This window comes from Dromaius novaehollandiae, chromosome 2 (genome assembly GCF_036370855.1).
Source record: "Dromaius novaehollandiae isolate bDroNov1 chromosome 2, bDroNov1.hap1, whole genome shotgun sequence".
Lineage (NCBI taxonomy): Eukaryota > Metazoa > Chordata > Aves > Casuariiformes > Dromaiidae > Dromaius > Dromaius novaehollandiae.
Genome location: NC_088099.1, coordinates 17,333,922 through 17,358,460, shown reverse-complemented (window position 1 = coordinate 17,358,460; position 24,539 = coordinate 17,333,922). Strand labels below are relative to the sequence as shown.

Sequence of the window (24,539 nt, the reverse complement as noted above, 5' to 3'; positions counted from 1 at the left end):
CGGACATAATGTCTGGCTGCGCAACTATCTTTCGTAATAAAGTGAAAGCAGACGTTACTGCAGAAGGCTGTGAAGGTGCACAGAGCTAGAGAAGGGAGTGGGGAGGGCTCACGTGTCCTAGTCCTTGTACAAGCTGTTTCTTGGCTTGTCTTTCCTCATCTGGTTGAATGGTGCTCTTGCTAAATGCTGCAAACTAAAAGAAAATCTTCATTTCCGTGTGTCCCCACTAGCCGTGATTTTTCTATAAAGTATTAACCTTGGATTAATTTATTCAGTATAAGAACACCTAGATGTATATCTCTTTCTTGTATCTTGAGACTGAGAACAGTATTTAATTCATGTTTACAAGCTTTTCAGTTCTTTTTCATTTTCCCTCTGCAATTTTATGAGCTAGAGCTGTTCTAAAGCTTCAGGTTTTCATGCAGTTTCTCAATTCTAGCAGTTAGGTTATGAAGAAAAATGCCAAGTAGCACACAACTTGGAAGTAATTCTAGAATTGACAGTCCTGTGCTGTAAAAACACTCTTTTGTGCTTGATTTCTGTGCAGTGTAATCCCTGAAACATTACCTACCTTTTAAGATAAATGTATCGAAGCAGTATGTCTTTGGCCTGACCTAGCTACAGCAGAATATGTAAATTCAGTCTCCTTCCTATTTAATGTACCTTCATCAATGCTTTGTGTTAGGAGGGTACTAAGATGCTTAGTGCTCCTTGCTGCTTCTAATCAAGCTTCTGGATGCCACCCTCTAAAGCAAGCAAGGAAAGCTCACACACACACACACACACACACCCCCAAAAAAAAAAAAAGAAAAGAAAAGATTATCACAGTCACTGGAGAAATATTGAGAAGAGCAAGCTGACGGAAGTCCCGAAGTGAGCAGTCTCTGGAGAAAGAGCAGGCTGCTAATCCTGCCTGGAGAATTAGGTGATTATAAGAGAGCAATTCAAAAATCACAAACTGAAGTTGCACTTTTTAGTTGTTCCCAGTGCCACCCACAAATCTGCACACTTGAAAACATCTGTTGAAAGTCGGATTAGTGATCTCACTAGTGTAGCAAGTAATATTTGAAAAGAGCATGGTCTAGAAAATTATAGCATACACAGAGTAATTTGTTTGCTTTCCTTGGAGGGAAGGGAGGCTATTTGCCTTGGCTAGCAATTTGAAGAAAAGGTCAAAGAGCATACATACCATAGACCAAAATTTCCCCTTCACAGTGTAATGGGACAGCAAAATAGTGACACTTCTAAGGGTCAGGGTCACTAAGTTGTATCTGTGGCTTTGCTTTAGTAACTTGTATTCCTGTTCTCTTGCCTGTATAGCTGGCAGTTGAAATGTTCAGCCAGTCCTTTGCCGTGTCATGGCCAGTTTATCTATTTTTAAACATCCTCTTTCTCTCTTCACCCAAAAAAGCAGAGAATGGCAGATAACCAGGAGAGTCAAATGACCATTGAAGAAAGAAAGCATCTGATTACAGCTCGAGAAGAAGCCTGGAAATCCAAGGGTAAAGGAGCAGCCAATGACTCCACGCAGTTCACTGTAGCTGGTCGCATGGTAAAAAAAGGTCAGTGAAGAAATAATCCAAATATAAATAAGCCATGGCTTATCTGTCTAGTCAAAATAGTCACGCTAAAGTGAAGCAGAAACAGTATCCATATTTAGCAAGAGGAGGACTGTTTATCTTCAACTGAATATGGTGTCGTAGGGTTGTTCACCCTAGCTTCATGTGGCTGTTGGTATGGATCCGTTTTGTTCTGCGTTGCTACGCTACCATCCCGTTGTTACTGGGCTCTTTCTGACTGGTAGTAGTCAATCACTTGAACATTCATATATTCTTCTCTTTTTTTTTTCTTCTCTCTCCTCTAGTACAACCCAGAGGGCACAGCTGGATTATTCTTATTTGACTTTTGCTTGAAAACCAGGTGCACTGTCTGGAGAAAAGTTGAGAAATCTAGCTGATGCTGGTGCTTCCCCCACTCCTAGAATCACTGGGAATATTTCGCAAACACATGTTATTTTTATGGACGTTGTTTTGGACAACAACTTGAAGTGTTGAGTTTGGCTGAAGAAATGACTGAACAGATTGTTGTACAGAACCAGGGAGTAAAATTGACATGGGACCAACGTTGACATTTATGGGATCTCTTGAATTCAGCCAATCACAGTTTCCAGATACAATCATTCTCTTAAAGTGGACAGGAATCTGTGAAGGTTGCCCATGGTAGAAATATAGCTGTTCATGCAGGGGATTTGGGAATATGATAGCTTTTGGAAGAAGGCACATAAACTGCAGGATCTCTTGTAGTTAGTGAATACTAAATCCTCTTGTGTGACAGGAGTCTAGTTATTAAACACAACAATGAGGAACCTCAAGTTATATTACAACCACCAAAAAAAACAGGGAGTAACTCATTTATGGGTACCCTTTCCTGTTCCACATACTTTTCCACAGGCCGTTTTCTCCCCACAACCTCCATTTGCAATCAAAACCACATTCTCTTGGCAGATACACAGATAGATAGTATTAGGAACTACATGCATTAGCAATGTATTTTAGCTGCTGCCTACATTGTTTTGCTGCCAGAAACCCCAATGGTCAGCATTCCAAGACTAGCCTGTTTTGGAGGGCTGCCAAGAACAAGGTTCAGTGGCCCAAAGACTACTGGCTAAGGTCTTTTGCCAAATAGATTTGTCTTTGGGAAGGAAGGGAAGTTGATAGCTTTTGCTGTTAATGAGGGGAGAAAAAAATCCCTTGAAAGGGTCTTCATAGGTGCTGTGATCAGCCTTGTGGAGAAGCAGGTAATCCAGTGACAGTGGCATCAAGTATAAGTAGCCTAAGCAGGATTCTATTCAGATGTGTGCTATTTTTGTTGCCTAGAAGAAGTTATCGTGATGAGTGTTTAATTTAAAAGATGAGGAGAAAGCACCACAACGCACAAAATTAAACCCTTGTCATACACATGTGCACAGATGCTGTGTTTTATTTGCTTTTTATGGCTGAAAATTTTTCAGTTCTAACTGGAAGGTGATTTTTTTCAGTAACATCTGAACCTGTTTTCGGTGGGGCCTTGTTCACTAAGTCCTGGGATAGCTGCTTGAAAGCTGTGTCCTCTCAAATACATGCTGCTGAAGGCTTTACTAATTGACTTATAATCTGCTGAAAATTTGAGTCTCTTAAGTAGCAGGAAGTTTTTGTAGAAAAGCTGCTTGATTATATTCTAAGTCTGTTCAGTGTTTGGCAATTATGGCTTGCTTGGACTTGTTAGGTCTCCTTCATGTTTCAGCAAAAATAGTGCAAACAGCGTATTGACTCAGCACAGCATCAGTTTCTCTGGTGAAAACAAAGTGTTAAACTTATGTGACTCAGTAATTATTAAGCTATAGCTAAATGGAAAACAGATATTAGAGGAAGCTTAAATATCAGTTTCCTTTGCTGAAAATCTAATCAATGAGCAATAATAGATGCAATTCATTGCTACAGTATACTTTTCCACCTAATCAAAAACTCTAAACCTGTGTAGTCCCATTCTTCCTGCTGGAGCTAGGTTCATATGAAAAGAACAAAACAAAAATGCTCTGCTTTTATCCTCTGGGTCTAGAATGAATTGTGTCATGCAAGTTACTAAAGGGGAGGGAAGAGAATACAAATTCAATGGGAGTATCTCTTGATATGGTAGAGACTCTTAATTTCTGTTTCTACTTCCTCTTCCCTGTGTACTTTAAAAAAGCCACAGGGCCCAAGAGTAACTGCTTATTCCGGTGACAGCCTTCACAGGTCAGATGCATTCTGCTGTGTTTATTAATAGAGATAGATTTTAAATAAAAGTACTACCACATCTACCACAGTCTCAGTAGATTCCCTGCAGACATTATATATTTTTGTTCAGCATGGATGCATGTTTCTAAAATGTGGCCTGTGCTAAAACTCATGCCCAAAATACAAACCAAGTTAACTGTTTACCTTTAAAACTAGGGAAACGACTGTACTCAAGAGCTTATTTTCTGTATTAGCTTGCTTACAGACTCCTGGAAACAAGGCTTGATTCTTGTGAATGGGAGGGTTTGAGATTGCTGTTGGTTAAGGACCAGATAGGGCAGTACATTCTGACATCCCTAATGCAGCAGTTGTGGAGGCCAGGGAGGTACAAGGGACTGCCAGAAGTGGCCGGGCTCACCTGCTTTCTCTGAATAGCATCCCACATCATCGCTGTTGGAGATGTAGGTTGACCCAGTATTACATTTCTTATGTTCTTTGCTCTTATACAGGTCTGGCTTCTCCAAGTGCCCTAACTCCAGTAGCATCCCCTTTCTGCAACAGGCAGAAGACTACCACCCCAGTTACAAAGCCCTTAGAAGGTAAGGAATAAAAATGCCTGAAATATTAAGGCATTCATGCTTCAGGCTTTTTGACTTCCACTTAACAATTTTTACTTTCTATTTTACTTAGAAATTGAAGCCAGGCCTGATATGCAATTGGAATCAGATATGAAGCTTGACAAGCTGGAGTCGTTTTTGGGAAGGCTGAATAACAAAGGTTTGTAGAGTTACCAAAGAAGGCAATGTATTCCTTATCTGACTTCAGTAAATCACTCCAAGTATTTCTCAGTTAAAATATCTCAGAAACTGAATATTCCTTTGCTCAGACTGTACTGGTCAGACGGTTCGTTTTTCTGATTCAATCTTTCCTAAATTTTAACAAGAATACCTTACACCGTTGCATTACAAATATACAATACAATAAATTACAAATTCTGAAAAACTTTCTTCTATGTGTTTCTATGCCTTTGTGCACATTCTTCTTGATAGCAAAATTTTCTAAAACCACATGGCCACTCTGAACCATGTTGTCTCATATGATAAAACAGCTTCAAGTTTAATCTTTCTGAAATCGAAACAGGACACTAAGCTGCCTCCAAGCGCAACGTCCTACATTCATCTTACTGCTTTTTTGAAAACTTACTTTCCGTAGCAGCTCATACAGCTCCCTCGTATAACTTTTTGGCTATAGATGAAGCTGTCTAGAGTTCTCTGGTTGTTTCCATCTCATACGTCTGTGCTTCATGTTGTAAGGCAAAAATCCTTTTGTAATTTGTAGTGTCCGATGTCATAAATGTATATGTTTCAGCAGAGAAAGCACTAGCATTGTATTGCAATTGTGACACCCTTGCTAATCTGAAGTAGTCTCTTCTCCATATGTAGTTCTGGTAGATCTTTTCAAGGGAAGTAATTATTTGGCGAGGAGCAAGGTGGTTGTAACAAAAGTGGATGCATATGAGTAGCAGTTACTGTCCTCTTTTAGCATTCTTTTCTAACAGACTTTACTACCATCCCATTCCCCCAGAAATTCTATCAACCAGGAAAAATACACGTTTATCTCTTTTAGAGTTAGATACTCTAGCATGGTTATTTAGTAGGGGGTGTTTTGATTTGCTTTTTTTCTGTAGTGGCTGGGATGCAAGAGACAGTGCTAACAGTTACGGGAAAATCTGTGAAAGAGGTGATGAAGCTGGATGATGATGAAACATTTTCCAAATTTTACCGCCATGTGGATTTCCCTTCCTCCTCAGTGCCTTTGGAGCTTGATGAGGACTTTGATGCCATCTTTGATCCTTACGCACCAAAGTAAGAGCTATGATTTTATTGTTTTGAATCCGTGAATAAACAAATGTTTCATGATCTCTTAGGAGTTGCAGAATACTCTTTTTACTTCATTCCTCTCCACTGGTAAGGTGGTTGGGGTGGGATGAAATACAATGTACTTTTCCTTACTGAAAGGAAACCCAGTTGAGAATTGCCTATTTCTTTAATTCAGGAACACAAAGATGGCCAAAATGTTCAGCTTTAAGTCATTTTGTAGATGTCTTAAAATCAGGCATGTCCATTTCTTCTCTACATCTCTTAAATCCCTGCATCAGTGAACTGACTCTTGATTCCCTTACAAATGTCACACCCTAAGTCAAAGTAAATCTCTTGTCATTGGATGCTTCTGACTAGGAAAATCAGCTGATGATTATAAACACTGCTTGTTTCTCAGGTTAATATCTTCTGTAGCAGAGCACAAACGTGCAGTTAGGCCTGTGCGCAGAGTTCAGTCCTCAAGAAACCCTCTTAAAATGCTGGCAGCAAGGGATGATATTCTTCACGAATATACTGAACAAAGACTGAATGTCGCCTTCATGGAGTCAAAGAGAATGAAAGTAGAAAAAAGTAAGTTAAAAGGATTATTTCTACAAGCCACTGTCTTGCTATTTAAATAGTAATTAAAGAAAACCTGAAGAAATAGAGTATGTTCTCTGAGAGGCCATAAATTAATTGAGCTATATAGGGCTGCGTGTAGGTTGGCCTAGGAGATCTGGAGAAAAGGGCATACTTGACTTTCTCAGGGAAAGCTACGTACTGCCTCCTCCTGTGGCCAGATTTACTTGTTTATTTTTAGCATAGTCACTTTGTGCAGAGAGAGCACTCATCCAGGGCGAAGATGGGAGATCAAGCAAAGCAAATTTAATGATATAGTTCACTTAGGCTAGGAAAAAAGTGTGTGTGGCCTGGCAAGAATAGATAAATTTTTGTTCAGGTTTACTGGCCTCAGTTTGGGGTCCCTCGCTGTCTCACAGAAACTTGAATTGGCCTTCTTGGCTCCCACTGATTGACTTCCATAGAGGATCAGTGCTCTGTGGCAGGCCTTTAGGTGCTTCCTTGTGACATTGCCTGAGAACCAAACTGTTAGCAAGAGATATTATTGCAAAATTTACTCAAAAGTTTGTCGAGTCCTTTTTACTGTTTTGGGAAAAAATTTTCCATGCTACCTTTGAACAAAGGGTGATCATCTTTAGGCACTGCCGGTATTGATGAAAACATTAATTATACGTGTAATATTCTGTTGCCATTTGAAGATAAGCATTCTCCTGAATTATACACTCATGAAGTGCTTTGTCTTTCGCTGAGAAATAGGCAAAAGTTGCGAAGAACTTAGTGATGCTTTACAGTAAAACTGAAAGCCTAAGACTTTGAAATGTAAATAGCTGTTGCATCACACTGGCTGAGACAGATTTGAAGGGAATTTCAGTTAATTAGCCTTGACTACTCTGGTCTCTTTTTCATCATTAATCATTTAAATGGCATTGTAGAGCTACACAGTACTTCACAAAACACTGAGTAAGACATGTTCCATCTCAAAGTTGATATTTCTGCCAAATAACATGATTCTGACAGTTGACTGTCAGATGATATCTAGAAACTTGGGTATTGCTAAACCTACAAAGCTTTTATGCTAGCAGTTGATCTAAGTTCAGTCTGTTTTTGTTGTTGTCATTGAGAAAGAAACAAAAAAAAGTGGAAATATTTTAGGAAAATATTTTTTAATGTAGAAACCAAAGCATTTTTTATAATTTTTGACTTTTTTCTGGGTTTTTTGTTTTGTTTTGTCTGCTTTCCCTTCTATTTTTTGTTATGTACAAGTGTCTGCAAACTCAAATTTCTCAGAAGTAGCACTTGCTGGATTGGCAAGCAAAGAGAACTTCAGCAGCGTTAGTCTGCGGAGTGTTAACCTAACAGAGCAGAACTCTAACAACAGTGCTGTGCCATACAAGAAGCTAATGCTGCTGCAAATTAAAGGTATGCTAGAACTCCCTTTACTTTCTCTGCATACTAGACACAGTAGGCTAACCGGAGTTGTTGTCTCATTTGTACTAAGAGGTTTCCACCTCAAATTTATGCCCACAATCTAGAAGAGTGAGAACTGTGTGACAAATACAAAAACTCACATGTAAGTTTGCCTTGTGGTCACTGGTACCTGTTTTGTAGGGAGCAAGCAGAATGTTTCAGGAATTCCAGCCATCTCCTGTGGAAATTTTTGAACTGTCCCATTCTTCCAGGGCTCATTATAACTTGGAAGTCATACAGCAGTGTTCTTGCTCTGCTTATTCTTACAGTACATAGTAATGTATCTTCTGCAAAATACTAGCTACTTTTTTGCCAAAGTAAAATTCTTAAAACTTTACTGCCTACAGAAACTGTGCCATAGCTTCACTTAAGCAAATGTAAATGACTCTGGAATTTGGCTGCTTCTCTGCCGCTTAATTTCTTTCCTGAAGGACATAAAGTTGGCAAAGCAAGAATAAAAATTAATAGAAATATTAGCTGATAGGAAGCAACAATGTTTTGCTTCCTGAGTAAACCCTTCTACCATCATAGTATTAATTGTTCTGTAACAGTCCGTTTCCATATGTTTTGCTGTATGTGCTGGGATCATTTTTCTTTCATTCAAAACAGTTAGATCTCAGAGTCTGACGGCAGTATTCACAGCAATATAATTAGCCTTGTTTTATCTTTAGGAAGAAGACATGTTCAAACAAGATTAGTTGAACCAAGGGCCTCCTCACTGAACAGTGGAGACTGTTTCCTGCTGTTAACTCCACATTATTGTTTCTTGTGGGTAGGAGAGTTTGCAAATGTCATAGAAAAAGCAAAGGTTAGTACTCGTTGAGTTTTGCATTATTTATTTTTAGAATTGTCATAGCGTATATCTGCCTTTCATGTAATTGGTCTTGGTGCCAGTTATCTTAATAAAGTGACAAGTAACTAATAATCAGTGATAGGTACATAGGCAGGATTCCTGTAATTGTATTTTAGCCTGTGTACCAAATGAAAACTCGCATAGGAGTGTGCAGGTTGCAAAAATGCAAGAGAAAATAGGATATCCTCAGGAAATGGATTTGCACTCAACCAAAATAAAGTCTGAATTGCAGGATGTCCTTTTTATTCCTATGTCAGTTAAGTTCAAGTCTCGTTTTAAGGTAAATGAAAGAATGAGTGTATTTCTATAACTTTTTCTCTAGTATCTGTTTATTTAGTGCAACAGAAATAATGACCAGTTCTCCTGCTCTTTGCTATATTGTATCCTATCTGCTTTTGCCTTCTTCCTGAACGTGGTATGCACAAGTACTCCAAGACTTAAGCAATCTTGTTCAGATAATTGTTAATCTCTTAGGCTTCAGAACTTGCAACTTTAATTCAGACAAAGAGGGAACTTGGCTGTAGAGCTTCTTATATACAGACAATAGAAGAAGGAATTAATACCCATACCCATGCAGCCAAAGACTTCTGGAAACTCCTTGGTGGCCAGACAAATTACCAGTGTAAGCATTCTTACTTCTAGAGTTACAGTATCTGATGTTTTATCACAGTAAAATACTTGAGCTGGTTCTCTCCAGTGAAGAGAATTAGATGTTAAAAATGTTATTATTTTTGACAATCTTTTCCTTAAGCTGCTGGAAGTCCTGAAGAAGATGAAATGTATGAAGCTGCAATAATAGAAACAAATTGCATTTACCGCCTCGTAGAGGATAAACTCATTCCTGAGGATGACTACTGGGGGAAGATGCCAAAATGTACCCTGCTACAACCAAAAGAGGTACTGTGCCACTTATTACTCATGTAGTAAGTACAGGGACATGCAGATGATATGACTTTCAGTAACTGCAAATGTTCATGGAGAGGCTTACTGAAAATTTGGTCCTCTGTATTTCTAAAAAGGTTCTGAACATTTGCTATCTACAATATAATGCAGATCTCAAGAATTTAGAACATGTCATTTTTAAAGTGAAATTCTATTTTAGGAAGTGTAAATCTCTTTGGGTGAAATGAAGTCATGCAGTGCAAAACAGGTGGCATTAGAAAAAGAAAATCCATCCTTAGCAGACTTTTTGTTTGAAACAACCATTGCACCCAGCTGAGGAGTGAGAGCACATTTCCAAAATGAAGCCACCATATAATAAATATACCAAAATAAAGACACTTACCTTACCTGGACTGCATGTTCTCTTGGCCTTTTCCAGTTGTAGGATAAAGTATAGGTCTAAACCTCAGTAAAAGTTGCCATAACTGGGCAGCATTCAGTCATGCAACAGAAGATACTCCTTTTTAAGATCTCCTTATAGCATCCCCAGTACTTGCTTCCAGTCAGCCTCAATGATTAAATGTCACAGTGCAGACCACTGACCAGAACTTGCTTTCATTGCTAGCAGCCAGCATCACCGTAGACACTCAGATAGCTGGACAGGCTCATGTTAAATGCACTGGCAGCCTGCAGTACTATGAAACTGGAGGATCAGGGCATCAGCTAACCTGATGGTAGGTTACTGTTCTGATTTGATTGTGTGGGTTGATTTTGGTTTTGTTTTTTAGGTGCTGGTGTTTGATTTTGGTAGTGAGGTATATGTATGGCATGGAAAGGAAGTTACTTTAGCACAAAGAAAAGTGGCATTTCAGTTGGCAAAACACTTGTGGAATGGCACCTTTGACTACTCCAATTGTGACATAAATCCTCTGGACCCGGGAGAATGCAATCCCATCATACCCAGGTACCAAAACTTGACTTTAGGCTCACTGCGGAAACTTTTGTATAACATTTAGGCTTCTTGCCGTTATTTCACAGAGTACAATTTGATTCTGTTTGTTTTATTTCCTTCTACAGAAAGGGACAAGGACGTCCGGACTGGGCTGTCTTTGGCAGACTCACAGAACATAATGAGACCATTTTGTTCAAAGAAAAATTTCTTGATTGGACAGAGCTAAAAAAGCTCAATGAGAAGAATTCTAGTGAATCCCTTCACCAGAAGGTGCATATAATAAGCATGCTATATGTTTCAAACTAGACTGACTTAGTTGGGATGGAAGGCTGGGAAGCTTGTTCTCAAGGATGCAGAGTGCATCCTTTATCTTGTGGGCTTTGACTTGGTGGTCAGAACATCACACCTATAGAGTGTGAATCCATACAGTCACTTCTTACTCCCCTATATTGAACAGCTGAATGAATGCTGCCAAGGTGGCTTTGCCAAGGCATCAAATGATGACAAGATACCAAAGTATTAAAACATGCAAGAGTGAAACTGTGGGTCAAGAAGAGAATGACTATGCTCAAAGGAATCTCTTCTGTATTTTTTCACAGGAAGAATCCAGATCTGACTCTAAACCGTATGACGTCATGCTAATGGTAGCTGTGCCCCAAACTACTGTAGGCACAGTCTTGGACGGAATGAACATTGGCCGGGGCTATGGACTTGTAGAAGGAGAAGATGGGAGGCAGTTTGAAATTATCACTGCATCTGTAGACGTCTGGCATATCCTGGAATTTGATTATAGTAGACTGCCTAAACAAAGCATAGGGCAGTTCCATGAGGGAGACACATATGTGGTTAAGTGGAAGTACATGGTTAGCACTACAGGTGGGTGAACAATTCCATTTCATCCTGCTGAAACATTGATAACTGCAGCGAAAAATTCTGCTGTTAGTGGTGAGATCCAGACCTAAACTTCCTTGCATGTGATTTGTCCAGCTAAACAAGCAGCTTAGCAGCTGTTTCAAAGGTTAGAAATGGTAATTTAGCCTTTCCAGCCCATTAAGAAGTAGAGCTTATGATTTTAAAAAATACTTTAGTTATTTTTCATACATCAAATGTAATATTGTCCATCTCTGCTTTTATCCAACAGCTATGTTTTACGTGTTCACAGGACAGCTCATTAAGACAGAATTGTGCCCACAGCTTAACACCAAAATAACTAGGCAGCTGGATTAATGACAGTGGTCTGAATGTCTTGCGAGAGAGGTAGGCTTAGCAACAAGGGAAGCTTTTGCTGGGTAATGGAGAACAGTAACAAGTGAAAGGATAAGCCCTTGCCAATTCATAAAATTGAAGTGGCAGGGGGGAAATAGCTGTCCTGTTTGCTGGTTCTGTAAAGCCTTTGCACTGGGTTTCAATCTCAAATGGAAAAAATTTAACTGTGTTCTAACAAAGTGCCTGAGAGCAGGTAAATGTTGAAAATCAGTCAACTTGGTAGGGTTTTTGGAACTCTCGCCTTTCCCACCAAAATAAAAAGAGGTGGGATTGTGGTAAGTAAAATAGGAACAGTCTAAAAAATGATTGTTCCAAATAGGAGAATATCAGAATTGGTTGAAAGCAGTGCAATCAGCTATACAGCCTCAGGCTTTTAGCTAGAAAATTTAGCTCTTATTCAAGATCATTGGTTTTGGATACTGGAGAATCCAAGAAAAGTACTAAAACCTGTAGGTCTGGGGAGAAATGAGTGAAACCAGCACTGAACTGTAACAGAGTCTTTATACATATGGATAAAAATATATTCTATTATATATATATTCTATATAATATATTATTATAAAAATATATTCTAAAATAAGCTTTGATTTTTATTTTTTCACCTTTTGTCTTGAAAATAGTTTAGCCATCAAAGCATAGATATCTGGATTCAGGCTGGGTTTTTATGTAGGCGGCAGCATTTACATGGGCTGAATGCACAGATAAGAATGAAACCATAAACTTCAGAAGTGACTAGTGATTTGAGTATTCTCAACTTGAAAAAACAGGATGGTCTCTCCTAAGTGTTTCAGTTGGATGCTACTTAGCACTGCTGAAATCAAGACACAGGGGTTTTTTTAATTTCTTTATTTTAGGAATCTGTTTTAAAGCTCTTGGTTTTGAGAATCTTGGATTAATTATATCTGTTTGTTCAGTATTCACTGGGAATAGTAAAATATTCCATCCCTGGTTTTATTGTAGAAGTTCACTTACTCTGAACATTATTGGCTGACTCTAACTAGTAAATACCATTTTGTTTTTTAAAAAAGAGTTGCTGCTAACCCTGTTTCTAGACCAACATGAAACATTGAGTTAATTGAAAAGTAAAGCTGAGATATCCAAACTTTTTTTTAACACTGCAAAACACTGCTTTTGTGTTCCTTGTTCTCCTGTAATTTTCCTTTCTAACACCACTTGACCAAGAAAAGATTTTTGTGCCTGTAGCTTTCCCAACTATTGCTGTGTCCAATTTCACTCTTTAGCCAGCTATTCTCCTGCTGCCAAAGAACGGTGTGTAATGTGGAAAATGAACCATAATGCACTCTGGTAACAAGACTGGACATACCATTTCACGTGCAAATTCACTCAGGTGATGTCAGTTATTGTTCTCCTGATAGTACTGGTTCTTTCCACATGCTCTGTCTTTGGGCAGCATGGGCATCTCTGCACATGGGGCTTACACCCATCTGATGAGACAATAGCAATTTTGCCATAGGGGCATATTGGCTTGGTGAGCTAATGTTTCTCCAGTTGGGCATTTTCTTTGCTTTTCTGGACACGACAGTGCTGAACTGGCAGATGAGATTAACCCATGTGCTGTTCCTACCTATAGCCAAAGTTGTTTCTTCAGCATGTGCCTTCTGTTTTGCAGTTGGAAGCAGGCAAAAAGGAGAGCAGCAAGTAAGGGCTGTTGGAAAAGAAAAGTGTGTGTACTTCTTTTGGCAAGGGAGACACTCCACAGTGAGTGAAAAAGGGACGTCGGCACTGATGACAGTGGAACTTGATGAAGAGAGAGGAGCACAGGTGAGCTTCCTGCAGACCTAGGTGGAAATCCTGGTAAGATCTGGCTGCCCAAGTAGCTACTGGAGGTAAACATGGATGATCATCTTTGCTTCCTACCTTTCTGTAAAGGTGGTATTCTTGCAAGTACAAATGGCTAGCCCTAAAGGTTGCTTTTGAATTTATTCCAACTTCTGGACACATATCAGCTCCTTTATGGACTGTCATTCTCATGTCCCTCTTCTGAAGATGATATTTTTGAGGTTGGCTGAAGAAGAATGTCTTTTCTCTCCTTCTCACAGGAGTAGGTGAAACACAGCTAAGCAATTTAGTATGTTCCCTTCCAGCATGTGTTCAGATAACAGGACTGTGTCTCCCTAGTGCTGAGACCATGAGAAGCACTGTTTTGTTGAATTCTGTCAGAAGGACTTTCTGCTAGGCCTAGACATGAAAATGCATTTGAAATCAAGTTTTCCATTTGTTTACTCTGCAATTATGGAAGTTACTGCCTTGTTGTGCAGGCTAGCTTGCTTTGTCTTCAGGCAGAGTTAAGTTTTGCTGTGGCTTGCCTGTTAACAGCGCACAGGATGGGAAAGGTAAAGTTAGTTTCCTTGTCTTGATTATGCTGTAATTATTTCAAACACAGTGTAAATGCAATGAGCAGTAAAACAGGAGTTCACAGATGAGATGCGCAGTTATATTGACCTGGAGTGTGGGACACTATGCAGCACAGCCAATTTTACAATTAGCTCTATCAGTTCCATAACCATAACTTAAAGTTTAGTAAGTAAAGAACATACATGTTGGTTGCATAAACTAGTTCTATAGCAAATTTTAAACCTACTTGAGTTCCTACAGTATTTCCATAATTGGTTCAAATAATCTATGAATTTGAGCAAGATAACCCCTGTGTGCAAAGAATTCAAATACCAGTTAATTTAAACTAATTTACATTAAAACTTATGTGGTATTCCTTATCCTCTGGAACTTTTCATCTTTGGATTCCAGATAGAGGTTTCTCTTAAATATGCTTATGAGACACATTGCATGTTGATATATAGGTACTTTAGACAACAGTCAGCAGTTTTAAAAGTATAAGGAAAGCCATCTTTGAGGTGGCCATAACTATATAACTTTTAATAATCCATAGGGAGAAGCTTTCCTGAGTCTGTATACTTGCTTTGTTTTTTAAAGAAGAGTGATGCTTTCAATTTCCAGGTGCAAGTGCTTCAAGGGAAAGAACCACCATGTTTCCTGCAGTGCTTCCAAGGAGGGATGATTGTGCATGCTGGAAGAAGGGAAGAGGAGGAAGAAAATGCACAAAGTAAATTACTGTTAGTTAAGAATTTCTGCCCCTGAATCCTTTTTTACCTACTGAGAAGGACTTTAAAATCATTATCAGCTACCACACTCTGTAGAAAAAAAGAGCAATGAATGCCATGAAAACCATGAGATAGGTTTGCTATGCTTTGCTTTCAAGGTGTTTTTTCTCCCTTAAGCTTCGAATGGATTTTTGTCACCCTAGAGCAAGCTGACTATATTGTATCAATGTAGGTATAAATTGTTCCAGTTGTATTTTAATTAAGTAAAGTGCCCGTTAGCTTTAAAATATGTTCTTTTCTACATAGTCCAGTAAAATGAGTATTTTTATTAACTTTAAGTTTTCCTGTGACTAAAATACAACTAAGCTTTTGTTACTCATCCCACTGCTTTTTGCAACTTACTTTTTGAATGCTGCAGTTAGTGTAGGAGAGCGTCAATACAGATGTAGCTTAGAAGTGTTCCAGTTCACATCTGAACATAACCTCGTGTGCCTAAGGTGCACAAAGGAGGAGGAGCTGAATAGAAGCACCACTGCATTTGTTTCCCTTGTGGTTCCTGTATTAAACAACAGAGTAGAGAGAAACTTGACTCTTCAAGTCACTCTCATAGAAGATTTCATAATGATTTTTTTCTGCAGCTTGATTTCTTAAGCAGTGTTAGGCAAACTTGATGCTTTAGCTAGCTCATTCTGTGAACAATACAGATATGCAATATGTGAAACTTAGCCAGTGTGAGAACAGCTGTTCCAGAGCAGAGAGCTTGAATTTGAATTCCATGGGACTGTGTAATACCTCTGTGCCATTCCTGTCTGCTCCAGGTGATTGGAGGCTATATTGCGTGCGAGGAGAAGTTCCCAGTGAAGGAAACTTACTTGAAGTAGCATGTCACTGCAGCAGCCTGCGTTCCCGGACATCCATGATTGTCCTCAATATAAATAAAGCTCTTATCTACCTGTGGCATGGCTGCAAAGCACAATCTCACACCAAGAATGTAGGAAGAACAGCAGCCAATAAAATAAAAGAACAGTGAGTGTCTGACCCATACTTTGGATATGTTTGTATCAGCTATCAACTTACTCAAACAGAAGTCTGCCTCCAAGAAGAGCTGAAAGAAATAAAGCTATTCTCTCAGTACAGTTGCATCATGTGCATGCTTGATAAGGAGGAGGAAGGACAGGTAGTTGGTTCCGTGGAGTCAGGGAGATGCATGTTCTCCAGTCATTCATTTAGGGTCAAATGCACTTACTTTTCCTTGTATTAATTACAGTTGCAAAAAATGGTCTCTTTCCATTTGGAGGGAGATGCTCAATAGCTGAGTAGCAAACTAAATTTCAGTTGATAGGAAGATCAGAATTAAGGAAAACGAACCTTGCGAATATAGGGACAAGAAATGAATTTGGGAAATAGTGAAGAGGAGAGCAGTGGTTACAAAAATGAACTATGAGAATTACTAGAGAGAGCTCATGTTAGCTACAGGAATGGTTGCTCAAATTCCACATCTTGTTTGTTCATATTCTTGTCATCATTTTCAAAAAGACTGCATTTACATGGGGTGTTCAGCAAGCCTATAGGGTTGTCTTGGGGTATAACTTGAGTGCCCAATAGGTTTGTGAAGCTGTGTTTGGGGCAGGAAAGTTGGATTCACACTCTTTATTTGTGTTTTGTAGATGTCCCCTGGAGGCAGGGCTGCACAGCAGCAGCAAGGTGACAATACATGAATGTGATGAAGGATCAGAGCCCTTGGGATTCTGGGACGCGCTAGGAAGGAGAGATCGAAAGGCTTATGATTGCATGTTGCAAGGTGAACCTGCATTCCAGTGCTTGGCACTTATTTTTTTACTTTACTGGTCTACAGTGTTGTGAGATTTAATGTAAAGCTTTTGAAGAACTACTTGGTAGTTGAGATGATCCCTTCAGAGAGATGCTTCCCCTCCTTTCCCCATCCCCTCACCCCCAAATCTACTGAGTTAAGTAATAATGTTGTAGATGAAAAGTATTGGAAAACGCAATGTTTCACTTTCTTCTCTCCCCCTTCTGCAGCCCCTCAGTATTCATGCAGCTCAGAAGAACAGTTAACACTGTTACCAACTCATTTTGCTTCTTTTCTGAAGGGATTAGAGGGTGGTTCTGCACACATGCTTGCTGAATCTTTGCTTTGAAACTGCCAACAAAGGTAGCAGGGGGATTGATTTATGAAGTGGAAAATTTGTCAGCCAAAAAGTAAACTCTGAGGTGGGCTTGTTTCACTTAAGCTGCAAAACAGCCCGCTATGAAATGGCTGATAGTAATTAGCCAGGATCAGATTCAAACTGGTGGCAGGCAGCCGTTTAGCTTGGGTTCGTCGCAGCTATTGCCAGTCCCTGAAGACATCTGATTATCTTGCTGGTTATTCAGAAAGCAGAGAATTTATAGCCACTCTAAAAGTTGGGCAGGTTTTTGTTTTTTGTTTTTACATTCACTTCTGTCTTTTTCTATTAAAATCTTTTTTTTTTTTCATTCTTTAAAGATCCTGGAAAGTTTAATTTCACCCCCCGCCTATTCAGCCTCAGTAGTTCATCAGGAGAATTCTCAGCCACTGAATACATATACCCTTCAAGAGATCCCACCGTGGTCAATTCCATGCCATTCTTGCAAGAAGATCTTTACACTGCCCCACAGCCAGGTATATGCTTTAAAATATTTAAGTACCAAGAAAACAAGTAACTATCCTGCCTTGGGCAGAGATTCCGTAGCTATAGTCACTTCTACTATAGTCACTTTTATATCTAAATCACTTGATTTATAGTAAGAAAATCTGGGTATTTAATGCTTATACAGCACTAAGCAATAGAAGTAATGTTTCCATGATAAAGATGCTGAGAGGTGATCAAACATATGTATCCCAAAAGCTTGCTATAAAAAATACATCATTCAACTCAGAGGATCTGAGTTCAGCTGAGTCTCACTGGATCAGTAACAAAAGGGATTTGTACGCTCTGAAAAGATTCCTGTCCTGACACTCACAAGCATGCAAGGCTGAGGTTGCTTAGGGGATTCAGGGAACTAGTAAGTGGCTGATGATGGGTTTTGTTATTTTTTGGCTGCATAGCACTCTTCCTTGTTGACAATCACCATGAAGTGTACCTATGGCAAGGCTGGTGGCCTGTGGAAAACAAAATAGCTGGATCAGCTCGAATCAGATGGGCTACAGACAGGAAATGTGCCATGGAGACTGTGCTCCAGTATTGCAAAGGTAACAGGTTGCTGTTCCTGACTATTGAGTGTTGTGATACCTTTCCACATGGTTATTGTCCTGAATTAAAAGGTCATTCTTCTGTAGAAAGTATTTCTTCTGTAGCAAATAAACTTTACAACTTGTGACATAGCTGGTGACAACTGTCACATTCTAACATGGGCACTTGTACATTTGAAGAGGGGATATGATATTCTTGTTGGATGCCACCCTGACGAGGATAGGCCAGTCTCTCCTTACCAGTCTGTGGGTCCAGTAAGAGAAGTAATTGCTATGTTTCTACTCAGTTGTCTCCTGCCACTGAGGGGAGTTGGTTACACCTGGAAGGAGATCACTGAAAACCATCTCCTGAAAACCAGGAGGCACTGAAATGTGACTTTTGTTGAACTACATTATTGCTCTGCCTTTGCCTTGGGGTAGTTTTCAAAAGCTTTAACCTGTGGTTGGATAGGTTCAAAGCAAGTTTGCGTCCGTTAAAGACCTCTTCTACTTGTGTCATTTCTCTCCCATAGTTTGATCTCCTTTAGCATGAATGGGCACAGTGTTTTACTGTATGAATTATGCTGTTCTGGTGGCCCATCACTTTCATGATCTGGGATCAAACAGTTCTGCCAACCAATTCTGAAACTTTACTGGGGTCAAGCTGTCAGGACTGACTTAGCTCTTTTGTGTCATTGCTTATCAAGGTGGATAAATTAAATATCAAGAAATATTAATCCTGCAATTATTTTGACTATCGCAATATATTTGGGGGAACAGTAGTATCTTAAAAAGCTTTAATTTTATTTTTTATCCCTGTTTTTTTCCCTCCTCCATCCAAATCCTGCCTCCCCCCTTTTTTTTCCTGACTTGCAGTGTTTAAATACATGGTGGTATGAAAAAGATTGATTTACAGCCCTAGATATCCCTTGAATTTACCTAGCAGTTCTGCTTGTACATAAATCTTAAGTTGTGAAAATTTCTTGGAAGTTTTTGGTGGTTTTTATTTGCTAAATCAGCAGTGTGTTTGGAGCACTGAGCTGCAGAGAGCTAGGAGAAGGAAGAACCTAGTTTGCTCTTCAGTGTGGTGGTTTTTTGTTTTTTTGTTTTTTTTTTTTTTTTTTCGGTGAGGACATCAGCTTGTACTGAGGGCAGAGTTCATGTAATGAAAATGTTTCTCCACTTGCGTACTAAGCCATCTTACCAGATGGCTACACCTATACTGGAATGTTATCAAATGCAAGTTTCCTTATTTCTTGGCTAAATTACTGAGACTGGAGCAGTGTGACTAGAGCAGACTGGCATATTTTTTAAAATGCAATTTTGAAGTATTTGTCAAATCATTCATAGTAGAATGAATACATTCTCCACAGTGAAAATATGTGGAAGAGAAGGCTTAAAATCAAATATTCAGATGACAAATCTCCTGTCTAAATTGTGTAGTTAAAGGATTCATATTCTAATATGTTTGTTAGACTATTCCACAGAGCTTTTATCTCAAGTATTCAGTTTCATGCTAACATATTCTCTCTAATCAGTTTGCTCCTGACATCTGACGTAGAGCCAAACCTATAACGTTCAGGTTTTGCAAACTTACTGGAAAGGTGATGTCCGTCTTCTGCCAGGCTCTCCCTTTGCAGTAAGTGTAGGTGGTACATCAATTCCATAGGGTACCCCTTGGCAATGGGTAGAGGGTAGGTGTCTGCAATCTTTTAGATCCTCCTGCATCATGACTCACACAAGTGCAGAAAGAGACTATGGTGAACAGGGTCTTTTGTAACTGACTGATATGCTCCTGCAGAAATTTTAGCATATTAAAAATGCTTTGAGATTGAATGTGGAGAATAACAGAATTTTGCAAGAAACTGTAACTTCCTGTAAGAACTGTCTTCAGGAGTGAGGTAGTGTCATGTTGCTCTGTTAGTTTCCCAGACTTTGCAACATCTGAGGCTTTTCATTGCCTGCCTGGAAGAAGGATTTGATTAGGCTGAGTTGCTTAAATCCAAGCAAGATGAAGGTACAGTATTTTTAGGGTTGGTAGCTTGTCTAAGCTCCTGGCTGCCTGTCTGCCTCTTTTGAAAAATATTCAGAGTTTATCAGTGCTTTTGAGTCCTTGTGGTATGAATCCATTCAACCAGGAGTGCCTTTTTGCTTGTACTTGGGGTAGTGACTTCAGCCATATTTTTGATAGGGCATCACTCCTAGGCAAGCTTATTGCCCTGCCCTATAGAGTACACACACTCGCATGTTTTACGGAAGAGGGACTGTCTGAAAATCATCGGTAATTATTGTCCAGCTATTGCAATACCTTTGTTAACTTCCAGATTCTGTTCCTTCTAATTTGTAAGTACAGTCACTGTAGCAGGCCTCAGCATTCCATGGTAAGAACAGCTTAAACACTCTCACAGAAGCCTCTAAACTTAAGTTTTGTATACTGCTGGCAGGACGCTTCTGAAGGATATTAGGAAGCTTTATTTACCTGAATTTGGCTAATTGCAGGCCATTGCACAATGCTTACCATATTCTCGCTCTGTTTTTGTAGACAAGGCATACAGTGGGTTAGGAAGTGACTGTGATTTTCTCCTGTGTACATAGTTTGGTCTTTGTGCTCATATACAGTAAAAGGCAGATTTAAAAATACTGAAAAACATGTTAAATTGTGCCATACCACATTAAATATCCTGGTAAAATAATGCTTCAGATGACTGTGGCTTTTCAGGAAATAATCAGCTAAACATGCTTACAAGGTAGTTGTGTGGTAGGTGACACTGCAAAATACGGTGCTGTTTATAATTTGTCTTTTTTTGTATTTTGAATGTTTTTAGGAAAAAATGTAAGGAAGCCGCCAAAATCGTATTTAATACATGCTGGTCTCGAGCCCTTGACCTTCACTAACATGTTTCCAAGCTGGGAACACAGGGAAGACATTGCAGAGATCACAGAAATGGTAAAAAGCATTGCACACTGTTTCCTACCTGTAGTAATTGTCTGATGTTTTCCGTAACATTGTTTTTCTATGCTGTCAAACCCCAAAATCCAAAAGATTAGCCAGAAAAAAAACAATGACGGAGCTAAGTTCTGACTGGGAATGAGAATATCAGAGGCATTTCTGAGGCATTCTCACTTTGCTTTTTGTTTAAAAATGGAGGGGGGTGGGTGGAAGTGTTGTTTTAATCCTACCTTAGAAACAGATGTGCTAGAGTTTAGCTGAACAACTGTTTCAGCTTTGCGAAACAGGCAACAATGTGCAGTTCTGGTCTATCTACTGTGCTGGAAGAGTAGGAGAGCAAATGCCCCACACAGGATAAGCTGGCTCAAAGTTTCAGTGTTGCCTTCCCTACTTGGGAAGCAGAGCCACTGCTGAATTATAAGCAACTGCTTTAAAAAGCCTTCACTGAAGGGAGATTTCAAGGCGAGTAACACTTGCTGCTGTGTAGCTCTCCTGCAGCTATCATTAGTGGAAGATGATGGTTTCATGACTAAACACAGAAGTCAATCTAAACCTTAGATTTTTTTTAAAGCATAGGATGCCCTCCTGTTACATCACAGCTACGAAATGTCTGCATTTAGTTCTGGCAAAGGGCTGCAGGTATGGCTTTGTGCTTTGTGGGCCAGGTAGTGCGAGTTGATTCCATGCCATCTGCAGACTGTGACACCCGCAGTTGGTGGGTTTTAGCAGTATGATCCTGAGTTCATTGTTTTCCTCTTTTCCCCACAGGATGCTGATGTTTCTAATCAGATAATCCTTGTAGAGGATGTGCTCGCCAAGCTGTGTAAAACTATGTATCCACTAGCAGATCTCTTAGCTAGGCCTTTACCTGAAGGCGTTGACCCACTGAAGCTTGAAATTTATCTTTCAGATGAAGACTTTGAGGTAGGGAGAGAATGGGTAGACTGTTACTCTGCATGTGTGTAGCCTTGCTGTTAAGCAGTTGGACAGTTTCGTTAATTATAATTCTTTTCACTAACGGTATATCATCTTGTTTTAAATGCAGGTTGCATTAGACATGACAAGAGAAGAGTACAATGCACTGCCATCTTGGAAGCAGGTTAATTTGAAGAAGGCAAAAGGACTTTTCTAAGTTGTCGTGTTTATTGGAGTGAGCACTAAAGGGATGTCCGTTTTCACTTTCTATGCCCTTTAGCAGAATTTTACCCCACACTTACAAAACAAATAGAAATAATCTGAAGTTATTAGTAACTACCTATCCGGAGGTGTGTAATATTATAAAAGTCCAAGGGAACTCTTTGGAAACTGAATTTGATTTTGATTGTAAGGGTAATGTGTGTAAGCTCTGCTCTCCTATGCACTTAAACAGTAGTTTCTTGAGCTACTGCTGTAGCTGTCCTTTGGCTATATACAATACTTGCCATTTTTGTTTTTGAAGAAGTTCTCTTTGTAAAGTGTTATTTTGTTAGTTTGTGGATTACAAAGAATTTATATTTATATAAACACATAGAACAAGTATGTATTTAACAATGCAATATATATTCACTTTCAAGACTTTCATGTCAAAACTACAGATAAGTAGCTGGATGGCAGTTGCTTGTACTGAATTAGCTATACCACCAACATATATCTCTTATGCATTCTGAAGAGTTTCTCTTTGCAATAGGTAAGAATTGTTCTCAGTGCTGCTTCAGGTGCTAAACTGAACAAAGCATTTGTATTTATAGCATGGGTTTCTTGAGAAACTGTGCGAATCAACCTTTATACTTTAATACCCAAAAATGTATAGTGCCTTGTTTTTTTGTGTACAGTTTATATACAAAAAAGATTGGTCTGCATTTTGAAGATGGCTTAGAAAGGTCTCCTATGTTACTTTTATAATAGTAGAAATAAAAACATCTCAGTTTCTAATACTTGTTGTAAACATTAAACATGTCTTTTGTGATATAAGAACTTAAAGTAAAAGCTTCTGAATAAACTCTTAGGAATGCTCTGATTTGTCATTATTTTGTACTGTAAACTTCCATAACATGGTACTTTATCAAAATTTTTTAACTTCAGATATTTACAGGTCTTATACAGAGTTGTAATTTGAAAAGCAGATAATGTAGAAAAACTCATTATATGAGATAAAATTAGGTTGTGCAATGCTTTAACTAGTGCCACATGATGGAACAGTCATGCAATTTTTATCCTTCAGGTTGCCCTTTTTTATAGATGATACAAAATTATTATGCCAGTTATCCTTTGGAAACCTTTTTGACCTTTGTGCAATTGGGAGTAAAACTTGAACTGAAATGAGTATGGCATTGTGTCCATTCTTTCAATGAGCGCTGGAGTCAGAGTTGTTTTAATTTGTCTAATTAGGCTATTGGATGGAGTAATCGAGTAAAATTTTTGTTATTGCTTGACAAGTTTTTCAGACATTTGGCACTTATATAAATGACTGGTGTTGTTCCCCTGTGATAGCCTAGTGGCTTTCACATTTTAGGTCCTGCCAGCATAAATAAGTTGCCTTCTGTAGTGCAGCCATTTCAAAGCTCCTTCTGCCTATTTAAAAAGTAAACACCTCTACTGGTGACCATTGCTGCTTTTGTAACTCTCAGGCCTAGAGAAATGAAGCTGGATCATTGAATGCATAAGGCATAGGTTTCATCAAGCTCTGTGATAAATATTGTTCCACCATTAAAAATAGCCTGTTTTGACATATCAGTTAATAAGCTCTTAGCTAGCCTTTAAATAAATCAAAAGTCTAGAAGTACACAAGTACTATTCAGCTGATAGGAGATATTACAGATGAATTTTCAGAACTGGTGTATTTCCTTTCATTACCTTTCCATTTCCATTCAGTCAAGAACTGAAAATAATCCAAGAAAAGGTAGCAACAATGTTCAGCACAACCACTGTCACACTTCTTACCTTCCTCTAGATCTTCCTTCTTATCTTCCTCTAGGGGCTGTGTAAGGTGTTTAGATGGGTGATAGTTCCTCTAAGGTCCCCAGCCATTTCCACATGGGATATACTCTCTAGTTTGAAAATGCATATTCCAGGGCTTTACAGGGACAAGATTATTTTTCAAACACTAAAAGCTTTCCAAAGTCACTGCTGTATTAATGCTGTTATCCAAGTATTTTTGCACATGTGCATTTTCCTCTTTCAACCCTCTCTAGTGATAAAATCAAGCAGGAATTAAGTTTTGTTTATTCATGTTCAATCTGTACTGTGGGGGTAGCAGGTTCCTCTGTTATATTTTCTCTCCAGCAGAGAACTGATTTGCATAGCATGATTGACCTTGTTTTTCCCTCTGTCAGGGTAGCATCATTTGCTTTTGTATTTCTGAAAGCACCATCCAGTCCTCCAAGTGCTGCTCAAGGGCAAGACCCACCCTTGCAGCCTTTGGAATATTGATGAAAAAACAAGGCAAGCAGGCATAGAGACCTGCAGGAAGTAGCAGTGTTCAGTGTTGTTAGCTCATGGAGTTTCCATAATTTTAACACAATTTGGTATCTCATGTGCCAGTTCCTGGAACTGGGACACAGAATGTAACTTCCTACTTAAATGCTGTGTTCTTTAAGTTAAATAGAAAAGCTTCAGAAAGCGACTCAGAAGGTTTTGTAGAAAGTAAAATATTTTTATTCTCCTTAATATACTTGGCTCAAGAAGTTCAACAAAGGGAAGCACAGAG

At 39.0% G+C, this 24,539-nt stretch overlaps 1 protein-coding gene across 23 annotated transcripts in view; it reads left to right on the top strand.

The window, feature by feature from the left end:
* SVIL (supervillin) overlaps positions 1-22,845 on the top strand; it is a 136,194-nt gene extending 113,349 nt beyond the window's left edge. For 17 of the 23 annotated variants that reach the window (XM_064505847.1, XM_064505846.1, XM_064505843.1 and 14 more), the window contains 21 exons: positions 1,412-1,562; positions 4,265-4,354; positions 4,446-4,532; positions 5,443-5,620; positions 6,033-6,205; positions 7,457-7,612; positions 8,332-8,468; positions 8,988-9,135; positions 9,265-9,410; positions 10,184-10,359; positions 10,473-10,617; positions 10,947-11,223; positions 13,244-13,395; positions 14,590-14,695; positions 15,512-15,719; positions 16,361-16,494; positions 17,200-17,355; positions 17,782-17,925; positions 20,730-20,851; positions 21,623-21,778; positions 21,900-22,845. In XM_064505847.1, coding sequence (XP_064361917.1) covers positions 1,412-1,562; positions 4,265-4,354; positions 4,446-4,532; positions 5,443-5,620; positions 6,033-6,205; positions 7,457-7,612; positions 8,332-8,468; positions 8,988-9,135; positions 9,265-9,410; positions 10,184-10,359; positions 10,473-10,617; positions 10,947-11,223; positions 13,244-13,395; positions 14,590-14,695; positions 15,512-15,719; positions 16,361-16,494; positions 17,200-17,355; positions 17,782-17,925; positions 20,730-20,851; positions 21,623-21,778; positions 21,900-21,986 — 3,129 coding nt within the window. In that variant the 3' untranslated portion in view covers positions 21,987-22,845. Of the gene's footprint in view, positions 1-1,411; positions 1,563-4,264; positions 4,355-4,445; positions 4,533-5,442; positions 5,621-6,032; positions 6,206-7,456; positions 7,613-8,331; positions 8,469-8,987; positions 9,136-9,264; positions 9,411-10,183; positions 10,360-10,472; positions 10,618-10,946; positions 11,224-11,488; positions 12,024-13,243; positions 13,396-14,589; positions 14,696-15,511; positions 15,720-16,360; positions 16,495-17,199; positions 17,356-17,781; positions 17,926-20,729; positions 20,852-21,622; positions 21,779-21,899 lie in introns of those variants that run through there. The other 6 variants (XM_026101643.2, XM_064505855.1, XM_064505854.1 and 3 more) reach the window with 2 other exon arrangements.
* The last annotated feature ends 1,694 nt before the right edge of the window (positions 22,846-24,539 follow it).